The sequence below is a fragment of the Sander lucioperca genome, chromosome 4 (genome assembly GCF_008315115.2).
Source record: "Sander lucioperca isolate FBNREF2018 chromosome 4, SLUC_FBN_1.2, whole genome shotgun sequence".
Lineage (NCBI taxonomy): Eukaryota > Metazoa > Chordata > Actinopteri > Perciformes > Percidae > Sander > Sander lucioperca.
Window position 1 is genome coordinate 10083283 of NC_050176.1, and position 18436 is coordinate 10101718.

The window sequence follows — 18436 nt, forward strand, 5'->3', positions numbered from 1 at the left end:
TTACAATATTAAATTTGCTTGGATATTAAAGAGATTCTTACAACGAATGCCAAACCATACAAGGAACCCACTAACCTGGTACATGTTTACATTAAGAATTGACCCTAAACCAGCAGTTACATGAATGTATTTTTTATCTAACATGTACACACTACAGCAGTCAATGCAGTAAAGTGCAACTCTAGTCTACAGACTCTACAGTCAGTGAGTATTGAGTGATCAAAATTTTTTTTACATTGTACCTATTACTTTTTAGTTTACTTTTTGGGCGACTCTCTCTGCCGACTTAAGTGACGTTGAGGAGTTATGTTTCACATCTGCATACAAGTTTGGGATTGCCACTTTGGTTTGTTCACACTGGTTTGTTTCAGATTGGACATTTTTGCAGATTGCGTATCTGGGTAATGCCTTATTAAATGGTTTTGGAGATTTGTGGTACTTCCACAGTATTTCACCTCAATTTTGCCCATCTTACATATGGCTTTTGTCCAGCTCTTCTCTATCTTCACAGTTTTTTTTCAATCTGAAATGCAACCCCCCCCCCTCCTATTTTGAATGATACCACAACTGTCAAAGAATAATTCTGGTTTATTACAACATGGGTCTATTTTCATTTTGGCTGTCATTTCTATAAGGTATGATAACATTGTACTCACCAAAGTAGTTGCTGAGACCTGGCCATCATTTCTATCAGTAATTGTAACGTTGTGCTTGACATTGCTTAAAGGTCCAGTGTGTAACTTGTTTAGTTGTTCATTATCAAAATCTGTGTTGCCCGTTCACAGACTTGTCCTTTTTCATGAATATTTACCACCACCATCAATTCCAAGTATTCATTTTGGCTTGCACCATCTTGAAATACGTTAGCCGGTAAGGGACATACAGGACATACTGCTCCGCCTTTCGCGTTTTCGCTGTCACATGATAAACTCACAGGTGCTGCTAATGCTGCTAATGGGTATCATAGCTTCCCGGCCCCAGCAAGTTTGAAGAAGGAAACATGGAGGACCACACATATTCAAAATCCAAATTTCAGGAACAGGAGTCTTCTTCGCCCAGAAAAAGGATATTGAAAAGAGCAAGAGGCTTTTTGAAGCGTGAAGGCTACCGTAGCTGTAATACGTACTTTGAACTGCGTGGTGCGAGAGAGTTGATTGCGATATACTGTATGATCTCAATGCTAGATGGGAGAAATTCCTACACATTGGACCTTTTTAAAAGAAGTCAGATAGATGGGTGAAGAAACACAAGCTGCCAGGTGATAGGGCAGGTTGTAAACAAGCCAACAGTTAAACCACATTATCTACGCCACTTTATCTGGAGGTAAAACAGAAAGTTAGCCCACCTGAAATGCTGGTAATAAACACTTGTTGCACAGAAAGAAAGGAAAAACTACATCAAGTGTGGTAGGCTGAGGTTGAACCAGGGAGTCGGCCTGTAAATTGTAATGGATGTTTACATTGGATACATTACATTGGATCGTCTGGGATTTTTCTTCTCTAGAAAGTTTGGTTAACCTGGTGGTTTGTTTAAAACCTGTCTGACTGTTTGGACGCAAAGTTGCCTAATGTCGACAATTTAGACAAACGTTAAAATGACTGAAAAGAACAATGGCCAAAACTACAAAATATAAAACCAAAGTTGTATTAACCAGATTTATCCTTTACCTGAATTTATTAGATTCATCTACAGTTGACTTGCTAATTATGTTAATACTCACTCTAGTGTTTTTTCTTCATTTTATGCATCAATTGTTTAGTTTTTTCATTGTATAAAATTATAAATAGAAGACAGTTGTAGTATTTAAGTGGTGGTGGTGTAAATACTTGTTTCCTTTTAGCACTAGTAGTGTGATTTCAGTGCTGACCTCAGAGGTTTGAATATCTGGCTGATAGATTAGCTCCAACTTCCTTTTCCTGTGCTGTCATTGCAACATTGCTGCCTTTTGCACTATCAGCAATTCTTTCTGACAGTGAGAGAAGCTACGCTGATGAAACTCAAAGTGGGCCAAATGTGGTTTTAGTAAAGCTTTTTCAAACTGTATACAGCTACCTTTTTAAGAACAATCCTACTATATGCATATTGGAATCCGGCCAAGAACTTTCAGATGATAGTTGGAAAGATGAATAATCAGTCCCTCCAGAAAAATGCGATCGCATAATTCAATGCATAATCAATGCATATTTATGCGGGGGCTGCATTTTTTTCATGATTTCATAATCCCCGCATTTTCGTTGCAAAAAAGTCACATATATCTTAGCAGAAAGTTGAAAAATGTTGCGTTTACTTCACACAAGATTCGCCATTTTCCCCTGTTGCCATGGGAACGTTATGAAGTGACGTAATTACGCGACGTGAACATCATCGAAAGGTGCAAACCCCGCGATGAAGCCATGATGAAACCGCAGTTTTTGCAAGTTCCCGCAATTTCATTGCATAAATATCCCGCATATTCCATCGCATTTTTTAAGAAAACGTGCCGCATAATCAAGGATTTTTGCCCGTAACAATCACAAAAAAACTCAGCATTTTTCTGGAAGGACTGAATAATACAGGATGAGAATGTTTCTTCACCATATCTCCGTAAATGACATTGATTACATGGTTTTCTATGAAGTCCTTTAATTATCTCATAACATCCTCCTTTGTTTTTTCAGGAAAGCAATGGTCCATCTGATGCCTATGCAGCAATTTCCAGTGCAGACCGGCTGCAGGCCGAACCTGAAAGCCTACGCAAGTGGAGGGAAGAGCAAAGCGAACGGCTGGAGGTGCTAGGTAAGCACTAGTCTATATCCTTGACGTTCCACTTTTGGGGTTGCTCCGCTGCCGCAGGAAATTCCGCTGGATGAATGTATTTCCTGTTTCCTTCCCCTTTCTTTGTGTTGGAATTTTAAATTCGGTGGATTAATGAGGACTAATGTTGTTAACTGCTCCTCAGATCTCTGCAGGGTAAATTGAGACAGCTAGCTAGACTATCTGTCCAATCTGAGTTTTCTCTCGCACAACTATTTTGCAGCGGCTCTGTGCAATGCTTAGCGCCGCCCATGACGATTGTGATTGGTTTAAAGAAATGCCATTACACCAGAGCACGTTTCCATCCAGACCCTCCTTCAGCGCGCTTTGGAGGAGGGTCTGGCAAAGCGAGACTAGGTAAGCACAGACCAGAGTGTTATTATATGGAGCAGGACAGACCACTGCTCTCTGAGAAACAAAGGTTGATATCATGATATCTACACCACGTGCTGGAGATTCAAACCTAGCATTTCCTTTTTCATAGTAAGTGGGGTTGTGTGTAAAATGTGTCCTACCCTGTCATTCATATCATTCTTCACTTCTTTATCGCCTCTCTCCACGATAATCTCCCTACCCAGATGAAAACTCTCGCAAGCAGGAGTCAGAGTGGAAGGAGAAAGCCAAGGTGGAGCTGGAAGAGTGGCATGCCAGGCAGAACGAGCAGCTGGAGAAAACCAAAACCAACAACAGGTACTGGCTTCATAGAGGGGTAGAAACGGGACACAAGGAACAATGAGGGAGGGCTCATATTATCACGAGTAAGCATTTTTATCTGGACAAAAAAAGCCACGATGATGATATGGAGGCAGTTTGAATATTTAAAAATGGTGTTAAAAGTTCTTAAATAATAGTAGCAGTCTTGGATTCAGCCATAGGTGAGCATATAACCGAATACTGAGGTTTGCCTCAGTGTGTAGGATCTCCAGCAGGAAAAGAAATGGGTCCACCATAGCAAGGCTCCAGTAAGGCAATGTGCTGCTGTCCCGGCACGTCAGTGTTTCTATCCCTCGCTAGCCCAAACCCTCCACAGGGCTGTACGCTAACTTGTTTGTTGCACATAGCGCTGGTGCTGTAGAGGTTGGAAGTTTTTGTAGCACAGGCCACAAAATTGTAGCAGGAGTAAAGGAGCATCAAGTAAATCCACTGTAGTTTGAGACTATTCAAATTCTGTGTTGGGCGGAGTTTAAGAAGCCTTTTTCTATGAACTTTCAAATGAATGTAGTACTGAAAAACATGCAGACATTGTTTCAAATATTTTTATTTATTTATTTAATATTATTTAATCATGGACACGGGAAGTAGGGGGACTGGTATGCGGCACCTCCTAAAACCAGGTATGCTAAAAGCCATCAATTGATAAACAAAAAGTTTAAAGTTAATGGTCAGTTCAACTTAAGTGAATATGAGACTGAGCTAACCCCCTTCACTTTAATCAGCAGGTGGAACTTGGCTTGGGTCTTGAGGAGTTTATTCTCTGACAAATAGCCTAAACACACAGTACACACTGACTGCACTGCCACATTCACAGCTATATCACACACACACACACACACACACACACACACACACACACACACACGCTCTCTCTCTATCGATTCATAGACATAACCTAGACGCAGATGCAACATTTATGTCGCACTGTACAGCCCTGCTTCAGGTAGCAGATTATTTGTTCACACGTATAATAATGTGAAGTCAAGCCTTTTTTCTTTAGGGGGCAACCTGAGATGCCACAGTAGATGAGCCGAGAACATGATGATAAAGTAGAAAGGTAGCATCTCATGCTTTGACACACACACACACACACACACACACACACACACACACACACACACACACACACACACACACACACAGACACAGACACAGACTAAAAGTACCTTTATGAGCATGAAATCCATAGTAGTTTTATGCAGCTTTTGGAAAAGCATGAATTTGACACATTTTACATTGTAATGCAGATTTCTGTTTTGTAACTTGAGATAAGTTGGAAAGTAACGTATATAAATTCACAGGTTCCTGAAAGATCTGAAAGAATACGGCATTAGGTTTTTTTTTCCTGAAGGTGTATTATGTCCTATTATTATGCAGGCCTGCCCAGCATTCCTGTATATGATGGTAGGATAACGTATTTTGGATATTGTATGCTAATTTTACATGATAATATGCATTTATCTGTTAAAAGCATGACGTTATGTTATGTAGAAGGCCTATTCTGATTAAAAGGGTTAAGGTTAATATAATGTGCCAGAAATATGTGGTTTTCATCACATCACACTCACACACTCACACACTCTTCAATAGACCTGCAACAAATACTTCTGTGTGGTGGTGTGTGTCTCCTCATATACATACAGGTTCAGTTATGTTGTTTCCCAGCACAGCACTCTTTACTCAATATCTTTTAGACCTCTGCTTAAGGTTAGGGTAACCTTAATTTAACAGCTAAAGTTAGCTCTTACTGTACAATGGATTTAGTCAGGGATGCCTAAAGCAACTATTGTATTGTGTTTTTATTATTGTCTTAGATTAACTCCACCTGGTCACAACTTCAGAGTGTGAGAGACTCCGTGCTTTTTTAGAGCTAGGAAGAATGATCTAATCTAAGAATTGCCTAGTGCAAAAAAAAAAATCATCAGACAAATAAACATGCAGACTGTTTTAGTAATGTATTGTTTCAGAGTGGAACTGGCAACGTTTTTGTCTCAATTTCTCCTGCGCTGTAATGCAGCCCTGCTGCCCTATCAATAATAAACTACCTGCAGCCATGACTCTCTTCTCATCTGGCAACCCTGTGTTTGGTGGAAAAATGTTACTGTTGATGGATAATCTTTATCATATGGATGGTCTTTGTCTGGTAAAAACCAATAACGGAAATAAATAACTGACATACAAAGGTAGGATAATTAGGGCTGCCTGCAACTAACACTTATTTTCATTATTAATGTTTCTTCTTTACCAAACTAATCAATTAATCACTTGGTTTATTAAATGTATAGATAAGACAGATCCATATCGCCCTAGTTTACCATTTATTTTTGAGCTTTCAAAAAAAAATGCCAAATCTTTTTTTTTTTTTTTAAATAATGTGTAATTAATGTGAATATAAGCAAATTAGTCCTCACATTAGATGAGCTGTAATCAATAAATATTTGTTTTTAGCTATAGTTACAACATATCACGAGGGTTCAATGAATTGACTAATCAGTTCAGAAGGTAGAACAATTTGAATTTCTTTTGAAGTCACTCTTCTCTTCTGGATTTAGTTTTGAATGTGAAGAGCTGATGCTGATGTGTAATTAAAGATTTCAGGGGGCGGACACAATCAGCTGACAGCCTCCCCCCTGACACTGCATTTAGAAGTTCATTCCAAAACCCTGAGCCTTTTATGCTATGCCATATCTTATTATTATTGTATGGTAACCTATAATGCCTGTGTTTCCATCCTCTTCTCCCTTTTATCGCTGTCTCTCTTCTCTCCTGCCTTCTTGCTGCTCTGTTCGTTTGGGCGGATGTTTGTCCAGGGTGCTGGATGAAGACTTCTACAAGCAGCCCTTCTCTGAGCTCATTGGTTATGTGTATGTTGCTCCAACTAACATCCTCCCTCATCATTTCTTTTGCTACCCCCCCCCCCCCCCTCCATTGTCATCAACTCCCAGCATCCAACCATTGACATCATCTCATTAGTGGCCTCCCCTTGTGTTGCCATGTTTTAGTTCAACCTTTTTAGTTTTTGATTTTGCATTTCGAATTGTCACACGTCTAGCTTTTTATTTTATTTTTCAAATCTAAACTGCAGTAATCATTTTCACCCCATATGTCTGCATGTCATTGGCAAGTGGATGCCTATTTCAGTAAAGACAATGACTGCATGCCACCACACACACACTGCCACGCTCCTCTGTAACATCCATGACAACCAAATGAATTCTTTTCATAACTGTGCCTCATCCATTATTCACTTCCCTACTATTGAACTTCTTCATTTCAGCAAAATATTTTGCAATTACATGGCATGGATTTCCAACAATTAACACTTGCTTACATTAATTCTATGTGCTATTCACAGAAAGTGTTTGGTTTCTACTTAACACCTTTTTCTACACATGCCCCCCCCAAAAAAAGGTTTTTGGTCTACATGCGTATAGATTTGTTTGAAGCAATTGTGTATTTATAATTGGACTTGGGTGTTTGTTTGGGTGGCATCGCCTAAACATTCCTTTTTTTAATCTTTAAAAATCTTTAAGAAACAAGATATATGATTTGACCGAACAGTGTGAAGAATTGACGTTGTTCTTGGTGATGGTATCTTCCTCTGAATCTCGACAAGTCCTACTTCCTAAGTATTCACCCTAACCTCCCATATCCCCAGCCCTAGCCACTCACTTGTGTAAAGCGTAGAGCAATGGGCAGAATAGGATAGTGCAAAACTGCATGTGAAACAGAGGTAGAAGTTACTGTCATTTTAAATACAATGTGTGAAGTTGTATTCCTTTATTTTTAGATTTTAATTTGAGCTATCTCCAGCATTCAGAAACTCCAGTTGATAGCTTGTTTTGCTCTTTGAGGATATGTTATAATCTTTTTATACAGTTTTGTTTCCATCATTTTGGTTCTTCAGTCCATTTCCAGGTAGCATTGAACAGTTTAAAATGTGGGTTTCTTAAACCTGCCTGACTTGTGATAATTGAGTCCAGCACTCACTATCTCTCTCACCTCCGTCTTATTGCCTCTAAATTATATGCCCAGCAAAGACTTTATTGATAACGCCACTGGTCATATCATGGTAACACAACTGCTTCAAACTGCTCTGTGTTTATGTTTTAGAATGTTAGCTGCTCTGTAGCTACAGTACTGCTGTCCAGCACGATGACATGCTAATTTGCCCAGCTAGCTAGCCAATAGGCTGAGCTGTGCAGCCTTTGGTTTTGCTACCAAATTACTTGGGAGTGCCCTTAAGACTGCATTTTGGTGTACACTTTTTTTTTTTTTTTTTTTTTTTTTTTTAAATGTATTATTATCTATCAGCTTTGGTTTTCAAGGTCGAGGAGAGATCAAACTCATAGCAGTGTTCGACTTGTCCTTAGTTATTATTAAAATAGTGTTGTTTTTTAGAGATGTACAGTTGAAAGCTATTGTTTGGTAAGAGTAGTTTCACATTTTCCCTGGTTAAAAATCTTTATTTTTGGTTCTTTCATTAGGTTGGTCGTTGAGCTGTTCTCCTTTTTTAAAATTGGCTTTACATTTCCAATGTTTTTGTAAGTTAATAATAATGTACACATGCTCATGTTTAATATGGCCCTGGTTAAAATGCATTTGTCTCATGATTAGGGAAAGGGGGTTTTCATTGTGTTTTTCAATAGTGTTTGTTTTTTTTTTTTGGTTAGTTTTTTATGTGCACACCTCAATGCAGTTAATGCAGTGGATTATTATCTTAAATGTGGGATTGAGCCCCAGCAGTGTTGGTGTAGAATGACACTAAATCACACCGCTTCCTCCTCCTTCATATTGTTGGTGTGAGACTGTGAGGGGGACTCCAGGGGCATCATTTATAACAATTAAGTAAGAACAAATGGACTTTCATGATGTCATTAACACTTCCCACACAAATGTTGGGAATAAAAAATCTGACAAGAGAATTAATGCATCTCTGCACAATGTCTGAACAAAACCTATTAAGATTTGGAGCGTGGGAGCTGAAATTTTAGTCTTTGTGTCTTGTTGATGAAACAAGATAACATTGCTTGTAACATTTTATAGATCAGGATGTTACTATGATGATGGGCTCATGTTTTGTCCCTACTTAGAAAATAATCAACAGTTTTATAAATGAGACCCCAGGCCATTATGTCCTTCTGTGTGTAACCGACAGATATTTGGCACAAAGTAAAAAAAAAAAAAAAGTTGTTTTTCACTCACAAAACCAAAGGCTGCACACTAATCATTTGACACTTAAAAAGAAAAAGAAAAAAAGACATTTAAAACATTGTCGCTTTTGCATGCTGGCTTTCAACATCTGCATTATGCTCATTTTTGTTGTCTTTCATTTCGTCCCCTCTCTCTCTCTCTTCTAAATTCTGACTAGTGAAACTGTTTCTCCCTGTTTTCTTTTCCTATGCACCTTAAAGCACACACATTAACCATCCTTGCTACCGCCTAGACCAGTTAAGTAAAATTATGAAACCCCAGAACCTCCAAATCCTTTCTATTTTTGACAGGGGGTAGATGCAGTTCTGTGTGTGTTGTGTGTGTTAGATAATTATAAGTTGCACAGATACCCAGTTTACTATCCCAATAGTTAGTTCCACTGCCTAGATAGAAGTTTGTTATAATGTCCCTTATGTGATGTTGTGGTCCTTCTAGTCCCTTTTGTGTATTTGTAGTTGGTTGTGACGGTGAATGTTCATTGGCTTCTCATCCCCATTTTGCTTTGTGTACTGTGTTGTAGTTAGTAGCTGAGTTTGTGCTTGCAGGTTGGGTGGGGAGTAGAAAAGAAATCCTTGTAGAAAAGTAGAAGTATTACGGCAGTGGAATGATTACTGTTTATGGGTGGGTTGTGATGAGGGCTTACATTTGTTTAGCCATAATCAATGGCTTGCATCCCAAAATGTCTTGTGGTAGTGGCACTGATCCATTTTCAGATTTAAGTTTTGTCTTTTCTTCTTTTCTTTTTTTTACTTTTGTGTCATGATTTCAATTAATTTAAATGTGGTAAGCCCTGTAGTGTAAATATTGTTTGTTTTAAATATGGTTTAAATACACCAAAGCTGTCCCCAACAAAACGTTGATCGGCTCCACAATTACGACACAAGAAATCAAAGTAAACGCATTCTTTGCCACACCTCCAAATAGCCTGCTTTTCAGCCGCAGTGCAACGCATGGCTAAGGCCCAGCAGTGCTTCCGATTCTTTTTGGCTTGGTTAAAAGAAAAAACACAACTTGCCATTATTGTTCCTTTTTAATCAAGAAAAGTATATAGATGAGCTCATCATCCCTATACTTAGCTCTTGCTGAGGAAAGGGAACATTGTAAATATGCAACGACAGGGCAAGTTGAAGTGTGGACAAAGTCCCCTCCCCCAGTTCTGTAAAGAACTGCATTTTTAACCAACCAAAGATGCTTATCAGACCTTACAATTAATTAATAATTTAATTATTATTAAATAGCTTTGGTTTGTTTTTGTTTTTTGGATTTCTCATCAGTGTTTTATACTGTATGTACCTCCCTTTACTGTTGTGGAGAATCAAAAATACAGCTGACTGTACTGTAATGTGTAGGCAGAGTTGGGGGCATGCCACAGGTAATGAAACTGCTGTAGCTTGTTTCCCGTTGGGGGCCTAAAGACAGATGGATGTCCATTTCTGTGTGGTGATTGGACTGTCCTGCCCTGAGGTAGACTCTGCTGAACCATCAAAGTCCCACCGAGCCATAAAAAGAGACTGTAGAAAAAATTATGTGCAATAGATTTGAGGAGTATTCTTCCTGAGTATTCCTGATGTCAGACTGAAATTTTAAATGTAATTTAATACATCTGACAAATGAATCCTCAGAGGCACGACTAAATTTTCCACCCAGACTTGTGTGTGTTGGTGATCAGCAGCAGAGGACTTCCTCAGAGCTGCACGTGCACTGTGCTGTATCTTACTTCTTCCTCCACTGATTGTTTTCTATTCCGTGTCCTTCTCCTCTTCCCTGTTGCGTGTAGGGCGGCTGAGGAGGCCATGATTTCGGATCTGGATGAGAACGACCCCGGCACGGAGTGGGAGCGGGTGGCTCGGCTCTGCGACTTCAACCCCAAGTCCAGCAAGCAAGCCAAAGACGTGTCTCGCATGCGCTCCGTCCTCATCTCCCTGAAGCAGTCCCCGCTAGTCCGCTAAAGGCCAAGGCTGCTCAGGGCATTCCATGTCATCCTCTATCACCACACACCAACCAACTCAACGACCACATTCTCTATTCTAAAGACAGGGGGCTTACATCCCTTCTGCATATCTGTTCTTCTCCCCCCCCCTCCCCCCAGTGGAAGGATATACCCAGTGGTCCTGACCTCATCTATCTCCACCTAGCAGGTCTGTAGAGATTATAGCCTTAAAGCACCAGCTCACCATTTCTTGCCCCCTCAAAGATTTTCCCCTGTGTGCATATCTTCCACAGACCAATCAACACTTTGTTATTCATCTTCGTCATTGTTTAACACACTAAGATCAAGGCCTGTTAGATCGACACCAGGTCTGTGGTCTTGTGTAAAACTTGTGTAAGGGTGGTGAGTTGGGACACTAAAAGGGAAGGGCTGATGTTTGTTTGGGCCTCCAGCTACACTATAACCTGCTTCACACGACCCCCAAACAATATCATTCCCATGATGCTGTACTTTTAACTTTGACCTACCAGGGTTGATTGGTGTTAAATGGTTTTATTCACCTTTTTGTTTCCCATCCTTACAAAAAAAGTATCTTCAGAATTTTTCTTTTAGTTTTTTTTAAGGACCAAACTCTAAGACAAAACTCCAAATTCAGTGTGTGTACTTTTGAACTGTGTGTGTGTAGAGCCTGTTTGTGGCATATTGTGTTAAATTTTCCAGCCTATGCATTTCCTTTTGAAAGCCTCTCCCCTCTCCAGTCAGGAACTAAACAAAGTGTGTTTAAACCTCAGTTTGTGTGTATGTACTCTATGCGTGTACCTATGTACATATACAGAAGGCAATATATATACAGTATATAAAACGTTAATGTCACTGAAATTACACAGTTGTGGTTTTAAAGAGAACTAGATGTTAGCCAGCTGTTGCTTGACCATGCGTGTTCATTGTCCATTTGATTTCAATATCAGTAAAAAGTGAATAAAAGCCGTCTTCCTGTCATTCTTCAACTGGATATTTAATGTTAAAAGTGTGAGGCATTTAAGAGAGTAACTGATGGGACCACAAGAGTGTGGGCTGTTGCCAACAGGAACAGTTGCAATAAGTGACCAGTGTTGTGTCCAACCATGTAACAAGCACACCACTTGTTAGTAAGATTGAAAACTTCGTAAAATATGTGTTTGATTAGAATGCTAGAAGTCAGAAAGTTTCAGGTGAAGACCATCCTTTCAAAAACACGAATGTTCCCAAAGAGACTGAAATCCGATTTTTAAAAAAGATGTGATGTACTAGACAGACCAACCACACTGGTGTACCAGGCCAGATATTAGTGATAATGCAGTATTACACAACACCAACAAAGCCTTAAAAGCTCTATTGTCAGGAGAACAGGCACTTGTCAACACAATATCCACATAACCAATGCTATAGCAATATAACTCATTTAATTAAGCCTTGATATTTTATATTATGCATGCTCATTTTATTCCTCTTCAGTTTGAGGAGTGTCCACAAAAAGCAGTTAAGACTGAAAACAGAACCCTGTTTAACCAACATCCCTCCATCATACAGTCCTAACAAACTACAGAGGACAAAAGTGCGTATGCTGTATTCTTACTTTATATCGATGGATGAGCTGGAAGGAATGTTTAGCAAGTGAGAAACCGTATATGTGTGTTGGAGTGAAAATGTATCCCAAGCCACGAAGTCATCTGTGGTTTTATTTTTGGAACACTATCTCAGTCAAGTCTCCAAGCTCACATTCCCACAGTTACAGTACAACTAATTCAATTAGTTCATAAATGAAAACGTCACTGTGGTTAACGCAACAGTAATATTGTGCGTAATCACACGCAAGTAAACATCAGGCATTATACATAACACCCCCTATGAACAAGACGAATAGATTTTTACTAAGAAAAGTAGGCTATTGATTCTTATATATATATTTTATTTGTTGGTACCACAGTTGTTAAAAGTTTTTTTAAAGGTTAGGGAATGTAAAAAAAGAACGTTAGGGGAACGCTCCATAAAGGTTGTTCTGGGAACGTTCGATATAACCAAAAACTAACGTACCCGGAACGTTCTGGGAACCATAAATTGTTAGCTGGGCTACTGCTTTCCTTGTCATGGGGAGCACTACTCAGCCTTTAAAAACAGCTGTAGGTTCTGTGGTTCTGGAGGAAGAGGCAGCCTTTCCTAGTGTGAGAAAATAACGCCGATGACATTATCAGGGCATGCAGTCTTTGCTTGTCAATGCAGTCAATGTTCTCTACTGCTTTTTCTGCATGTGCACAGCAACCACCACCAATGTTTTTTGCTTAGTTATTCGTTTGGTGTTTATACATTTTGCATTATTCGTGTGACGTTTCAGAAGCTGATTAAGCAGATAAAATATATTTTTTTTCCATCCACTCCATCTGCAGTTCAAATATAATGCATACGTTTATGCTTTTATTTTTAAAGGAAATCCGGCTTTTACGTCGAACTACATGGATGTATTAAGAGGTCCTCCCACCATCCCTCCCACATCCTGGATGTGCATCATATGAATGGTTCCGGTCGGCTTTCACAGTCCAGCTAACGCTTTCGCTTTCCCCTCGTCCAGTTCGCCTGCTAAATAACTACTTTCACAGGTTGTTTTACGTTTCCTTTTCTGTGCCCAAAATGCCTTTAAAGTTCGAGCTGTGTCCCGGTAGAATGATCGGAGGAAATCACCCGTGCTTCATCATTGCTGAAATCGGACAAAACCACCAGGGAGACATTGAGATTGCCAAGAAAATGATCAAAATGGCAAAGGTAACGTTAGCTAATACAATTGACAAGTGTCGCTTTATTTTGAATGTGAATATGTTAGCCTATTATTTTCTGTTCTTATCTTAAACAGCCAGGACACACAACAGGAACTAACGTAGGCTACTCAGAACTCAATATAAAAAATGTGCCACATATCGTCCTCGTCTGAATCATATCTTTCAGTAGAATATAAACTTAGCTAGTGCGGGTTTGAAGACTAATTTATGGACCATGCAAGTGGCTCCGAAGTATTTTATGTAGAAAGGATGTATCTATGTTGTAGAATGTTGAATTCACGTTACCTGATTTGTGAATGGAGTTTGGCTTGTCTATTCACGGCTGGCTTACTGGCCATACAAGCTTACTGTATACCATCTGTAACGTTACTTCAGCTGCTGCAAATGCATGTAACCCAGTACATGTATTTGTTCATTATTAACTTTTCCCCATATATGTTGATTGGTGTGCTTGCTTTTTTTTATATATGTTTAGCTCACCAAGTGAATGCTCTTTGTTACACTATAACTTCATTAAAATAAAATGAAAATGAAATAATGCATTACAAGTGTAGGGATTTAACACTCACTTTCCCATCTAATTAGTACCAAATTACACAATCCTCTCCAGAAAACCTTCCTGTGAATTTACAGTTATCAGTAGTTTTTATGCCCTGACTTATATCCACCTTCACAGGACTGTGGTGCTGATTGTGCCAAATTCCAGAAGAGTGAATTACAGTACAAATTCAACAAGAGAGCCTTGGAGCGCCCCTACAATTCAAAGCACTCCTGGGGAAAAACTTACGGTGAACACAAGCGCCACCTGGAGTTCAACCATGAGCAGTATAGGGAACTGCAAAAATATGCTGAGGAGGTGGGGATCTTCTTCACTGCCTCTGGGATGGATGAGGTAAGAAAGAGACTTATGATTAAGGCTTCATGACGTTTTAATCAGGTTTGAGTTTAACCATTACTTGTTCTGTCTTTAGATGGCAGTGGAGTTCCTCCATGAGCTCAGTGTGCCTTTCTTTAAAGTGGGCTCTGGAGACACCAATAACTTCCCATATCTGGAGAAGACTGCCAAGAAAGGTCAGAGTGAACTGTCACATCTGGGGAAATGTTTCAATCGCCAGATGTATTTTATTCAATTCAATTCAAATAACTTTATTTGTCCCAGAGGGGCAATTTAAAGGCACGGAGATAACACAAAAGAAGACAATTTATGTTGAATAAACAAGCACTAAAGTCCCTTTATCATCATGTGCATTGAAATGTCATCAGTGCATTTCAGAACTATTACAGATAAACAAATAGAATATTCTGTATAAACAATAAAAGATCAATAGAAGCAGAGGAAATGCACAAATGTCATGTCTCAGTAGAAATTAGTTAAAAAGTGGGGGGAAAAATAAATGAAGTAAGTTTGAATGTTGAACTGCAGGAACTCCTTAAGAGTAAAGATTTTGCCTTCTGCCCATGTTAGGCTTAATGTTTACCAGGCTGTTGCACTCTCGTCTGTGTCAGGACGTCCTATGGTGGTGTCCAGTGGGATGCAGAGCATGGAGACGATGCGTCGGGTCTACAAGACAGTGAAGGAGCACAACCCAAACTTTGCCATTCTGCAGTGCACCAGCGCCTATCCTCTGGAAGCTGAAGACGTCAACCTCAAAGTGCTGACGGTAAGATGAACAGAATAGAATAATGTATTACTCTTATATTAAAAAGGTTGGTACAAAACAATATGTTTTTGAAAGATTTTTGCCAAATTGTCACTCCATTTGTAAAAAAACAATGAAAGTTTTTGTTTATCTTCCCAGATATTAGACACAATAGATTCCATTCAAAGCACCTCTCTCTATACATATAACAGATCAAAGGAGGAGGACTTAAAAGATTATCTTCTTCTTCTTAAGACCTTTACTCTAACGTCTATAATTTAATCACACCATACTTGGGTTTTATACTCTCATGTCTGCATGTATATATAAATGTACTGCCACTATGTGTATATATATTCAGTTTTTTTTAAGATTAAACAAACAAGATATAACTTAATGTTTTAACTAGTGAGCTTTAGAGGTGCTGGTAGGCAGATTTTGTTACTGTTGGACAGAGCCGTGTTTACCTCTGTTTTCAGACTCTAATGCTTAGCTTAGCTAACTGGCTGCTGGCGGTTTATTGATTTTACCTTGATAGATATGTAAATACAAAACATTGTATGCCTATCCAAAAAAAAACAAAAAAACCACACACATTGTATTTTAAGGTAATTTTGTAACACAGTAATTATTTTTTCTCAACTCAGGAAACAAACATTTTCATAGCAGTTTATGTCCCTAGTGTCTCACCAAAGTAATAGTTTGACATTTCGGGAGTAGGTGGATTTTTGTTACTGTTGGGCAGAGCCAGGCTAGCTGTATCCCCATTTCCAGTCTTTATGCTAAGCTAAGCTAACTGGCAGCTGGCTCTAGACAGTGGCATCCATCTTCTCAGCAAGAGATTTAGGAGTAACACTTACATACTTGTCAACTACAGGAATACCAGAAGGAATTTCCCGATATTCCCATTGGGTATTCCGGCCATGAGTCTGGGATCAATATTTCAGTTGCAGCTGTAGCTCTGGGGGCAAAGGTCATCGAGCGCCATGTAACCTTGGACAAGACATGGAAAGGAAGTGACCACGAAGCCTCGCTGGTGCCCAGTGAGCTAGCCGAGCTTGTCCGTTCCATCCGACTGGTGGAGAGGGCGCTCGGGGACGGCGTCAAAAAGATGTTACCTTGTGAGAAGCCGTGCCATGATAAGGTGAGATATCCTCCCTCCACAAGAAAATATGCAAAAATACTGTTTTTTATGTAGTAAAGTGGCTTTTTCACTGTTAAGGAAACATTATTCTCGCATTGCGTATTGGTTTATTAGCATTTCTTTAAACCAATCACAATCGGGCGGTGCTAAGCACCGTATGGAGCAACGGTGCCGCTGCAAAATGGCCTCGGGAAGGAACTTGTTTTGGTGGAACATGTGTACGTTCAAAAGTTGTTTTAGTCGTGCAACAGAAAACTCAGATTGGACAGATAGTCTAGCTAGCTGTCTGGATCTACCTTGCAGAATCTAAGAAAAGGTTAACCATAGTCCTCATAAATCGACCAGAGTTTAAAATGCCAACACAAAGGAAGCCCAAGGCAACGGATATCCGGCCGAAATGAGTGAAGTCCGGCAACGGAGCAATCCAGGAAGTGGAACGTCATGGATGTAGACTAAGGAAACATTAGAGCTATTACTTTTCATCACTCCTTTCTTTCTTTTCTTTCAGCTGGGTAAATCCTTGGTGGCCAAAGTCAAGATCCCCAAAGGGACCGTCCTGACTCAGGACATGTTGACGGTGAAGGTGGCCGAGCCCATGGGGGTCCCAGCCGAGGACATCTTCCAGCTGGTCGGTAAGACCGTGACGGAGGACGTGGAGGAGGACGAAAGCGTCTTGCCAGAGGTGGTGGATACGTACTGCAAGAAGAAGAAGTGCTGAGGTTGGCAGACAGATTTAAAATTGGTAAAAAAGGGCACTTCATTTGAGAGGAAATGTAAGTGATTCCTGTGGGGATAATTCAAAAGGAGCTTGTGGGATGGTAATTTAGTTTGGTGCTGCTGAGAGTAACTACCTGCATAATTGGACAGTGCATTAGTCTGATAATTTGAATATATCGAATCTGATGTTCAAACAGATAAGTCTTTGCCAAAGGATTTTTAATTTTCTAAAATCTGCCTTAATTTAATACACAAACTTTTTGGCAAACAGGCTCCTAGATAAACCCATCATTATCTTACAAGAGGCCCAGTAGTAGTTTCAGCTCTGTGGTCGGTACTCGTGTAGGGCTTTCTGAGGTAACACAAAAGCCAGTTGTTACTGTTAACTAAACATACTTTGCACTATATTTTTAGCACGCACTGTAGAGATTAAGTTAGTATTGAACACACGAAGCTGCTACTAGTCCTGTCATCACACAACAGTGAGATCACAGAGCCCATTTGCCCAAGGGTCATTGTATTCTTCTTGTACTTGCTCATTAATTTAAGTTTGTGATATCGGGCAGGGTTTGTATTTGTACTGTTCTTTGAGAGAAGCGAAATTAAGACTACTGGAGCCAGATGCTTTTCAAAACCAAAAGAAGAAATGTGCATTATAATGTTCGCTCTCCCATTAACCTTGTTTTGGTCCTGAACCCAACTCCTTCCATTTTTGTTCTAGCACCGACAACGTCCTCTAATCACGATGGCAAGATGAAGGATGTTGACATGTTCTGTTGAGACTCTGTTGATTATGTTCTGAAAAGATGAAGCCTCCAAATAAAAAAATCCTAATTCCCTCCTTGACCTTTTTCTTGTGTTTGCAACATACTACTACTGTACTCTCGTGTCTCACGGTAGGTTTGTTATTTATAGACGTGTTTAAAAGTTTCCTTTAAAAAAAAAAAAAAAAAGCATACTATACTGATATTTTCTGCGTGTGCATTTGCTTGGTGAGTGCACATTGTTTTAGATCTTTAACTAATGTATGAATCTCAAGTGCTCTATACACACAATGATGTAACATAACATCTACATTGGAAATATTCTCAGTATATTTATGGAAGTGAATAAATAGTTGTTGCATAAGCTATTTATTCCTGCTGAAATTGATGGTTTCATACCTTTTAGAGTGCATCAGACACTGATCCAAAACCTTTAATTCTAGTCTTGCAGGGTTCATAATTGTTACATGGAGAACTGAACTGAAATCACCCCGAAAAAGAAGCAACGCTCCTGTAGCATCATTGTGGTCAATCAAACTGAAATACTTATAATAAAGCTTAAATCCATAGATAAAAACCAAAGCAAATTTTGCAACTTAAAGCCATATTTTTGTACATTTCAAAGTATTCAAAACTATAAATCATTTTACACCACAGGCACCCCAATACAAATAAAAACCTCTGTAATCTCATGCTCTGGATGTGGATCA

General features: G+C 39.4%; 2 protein-coding genes across 4 annotated transcripts in view; both read left to right on the plus strand.

The window, feature by feature from the left end:
* Positions 1-11650, plus strand: part of clta (clathrin, light chain A) — a 12879-nt gene extending 1229 nt beyond the window's left edge. Inside the window, exons 3-7 of one of the 3 annotated variants that reach the window (XM_031289387.2) lie at positions 2658-2775; positions 3372-3483; positions 6318-6371; positions 8922-8957; positions 10499-11650. In XM_031289387.2, the coding sequence (XP_031145247.1) occupies positions 2658-2775; positions 3372-3483; positions 6318-6371; positions 8922-8957; positions 10499-10670 (492 nt within the window). In that variant the 3' untranslated portion in view covers positions 10671-11650. The remainder of the gene's footprint in view (positions 1-2657; positions 2776-3371; positions 3484-6317; positions 6372-8921; positions 8958-10498) is intronic. The other 2 variants (XM_031289388.2, XM_031289389.2) reach the window with 2 other exon arrangements.
* A 1522-nt stretch (positions 11651-13172) lies between these two features.
* Positions 13173-17808, plus strand: nansa (N-acetylneuraminic acid synthase a). The gene is made up of 6 exons (XM_031289375.2): positions 13173-13447; positions 14138-14353; positions 14433-14532; positions 14968-15122; positions 15979-16245; positions 16754-17808. The coding sequence occupies exons 1-6, from the start codon at positions 13316-13318 to the stop codon at positions 16961-16963; spliced, it is 1080 nt and encodes a 359-aa protein (XP_031145235.1). The 5' UTR covers positions 13173-13315; the 3' UTR covers positions 16964-17808.
* The last annotated feature ends 628 nt before the right edge of the window (positions 17809-18436 follow it).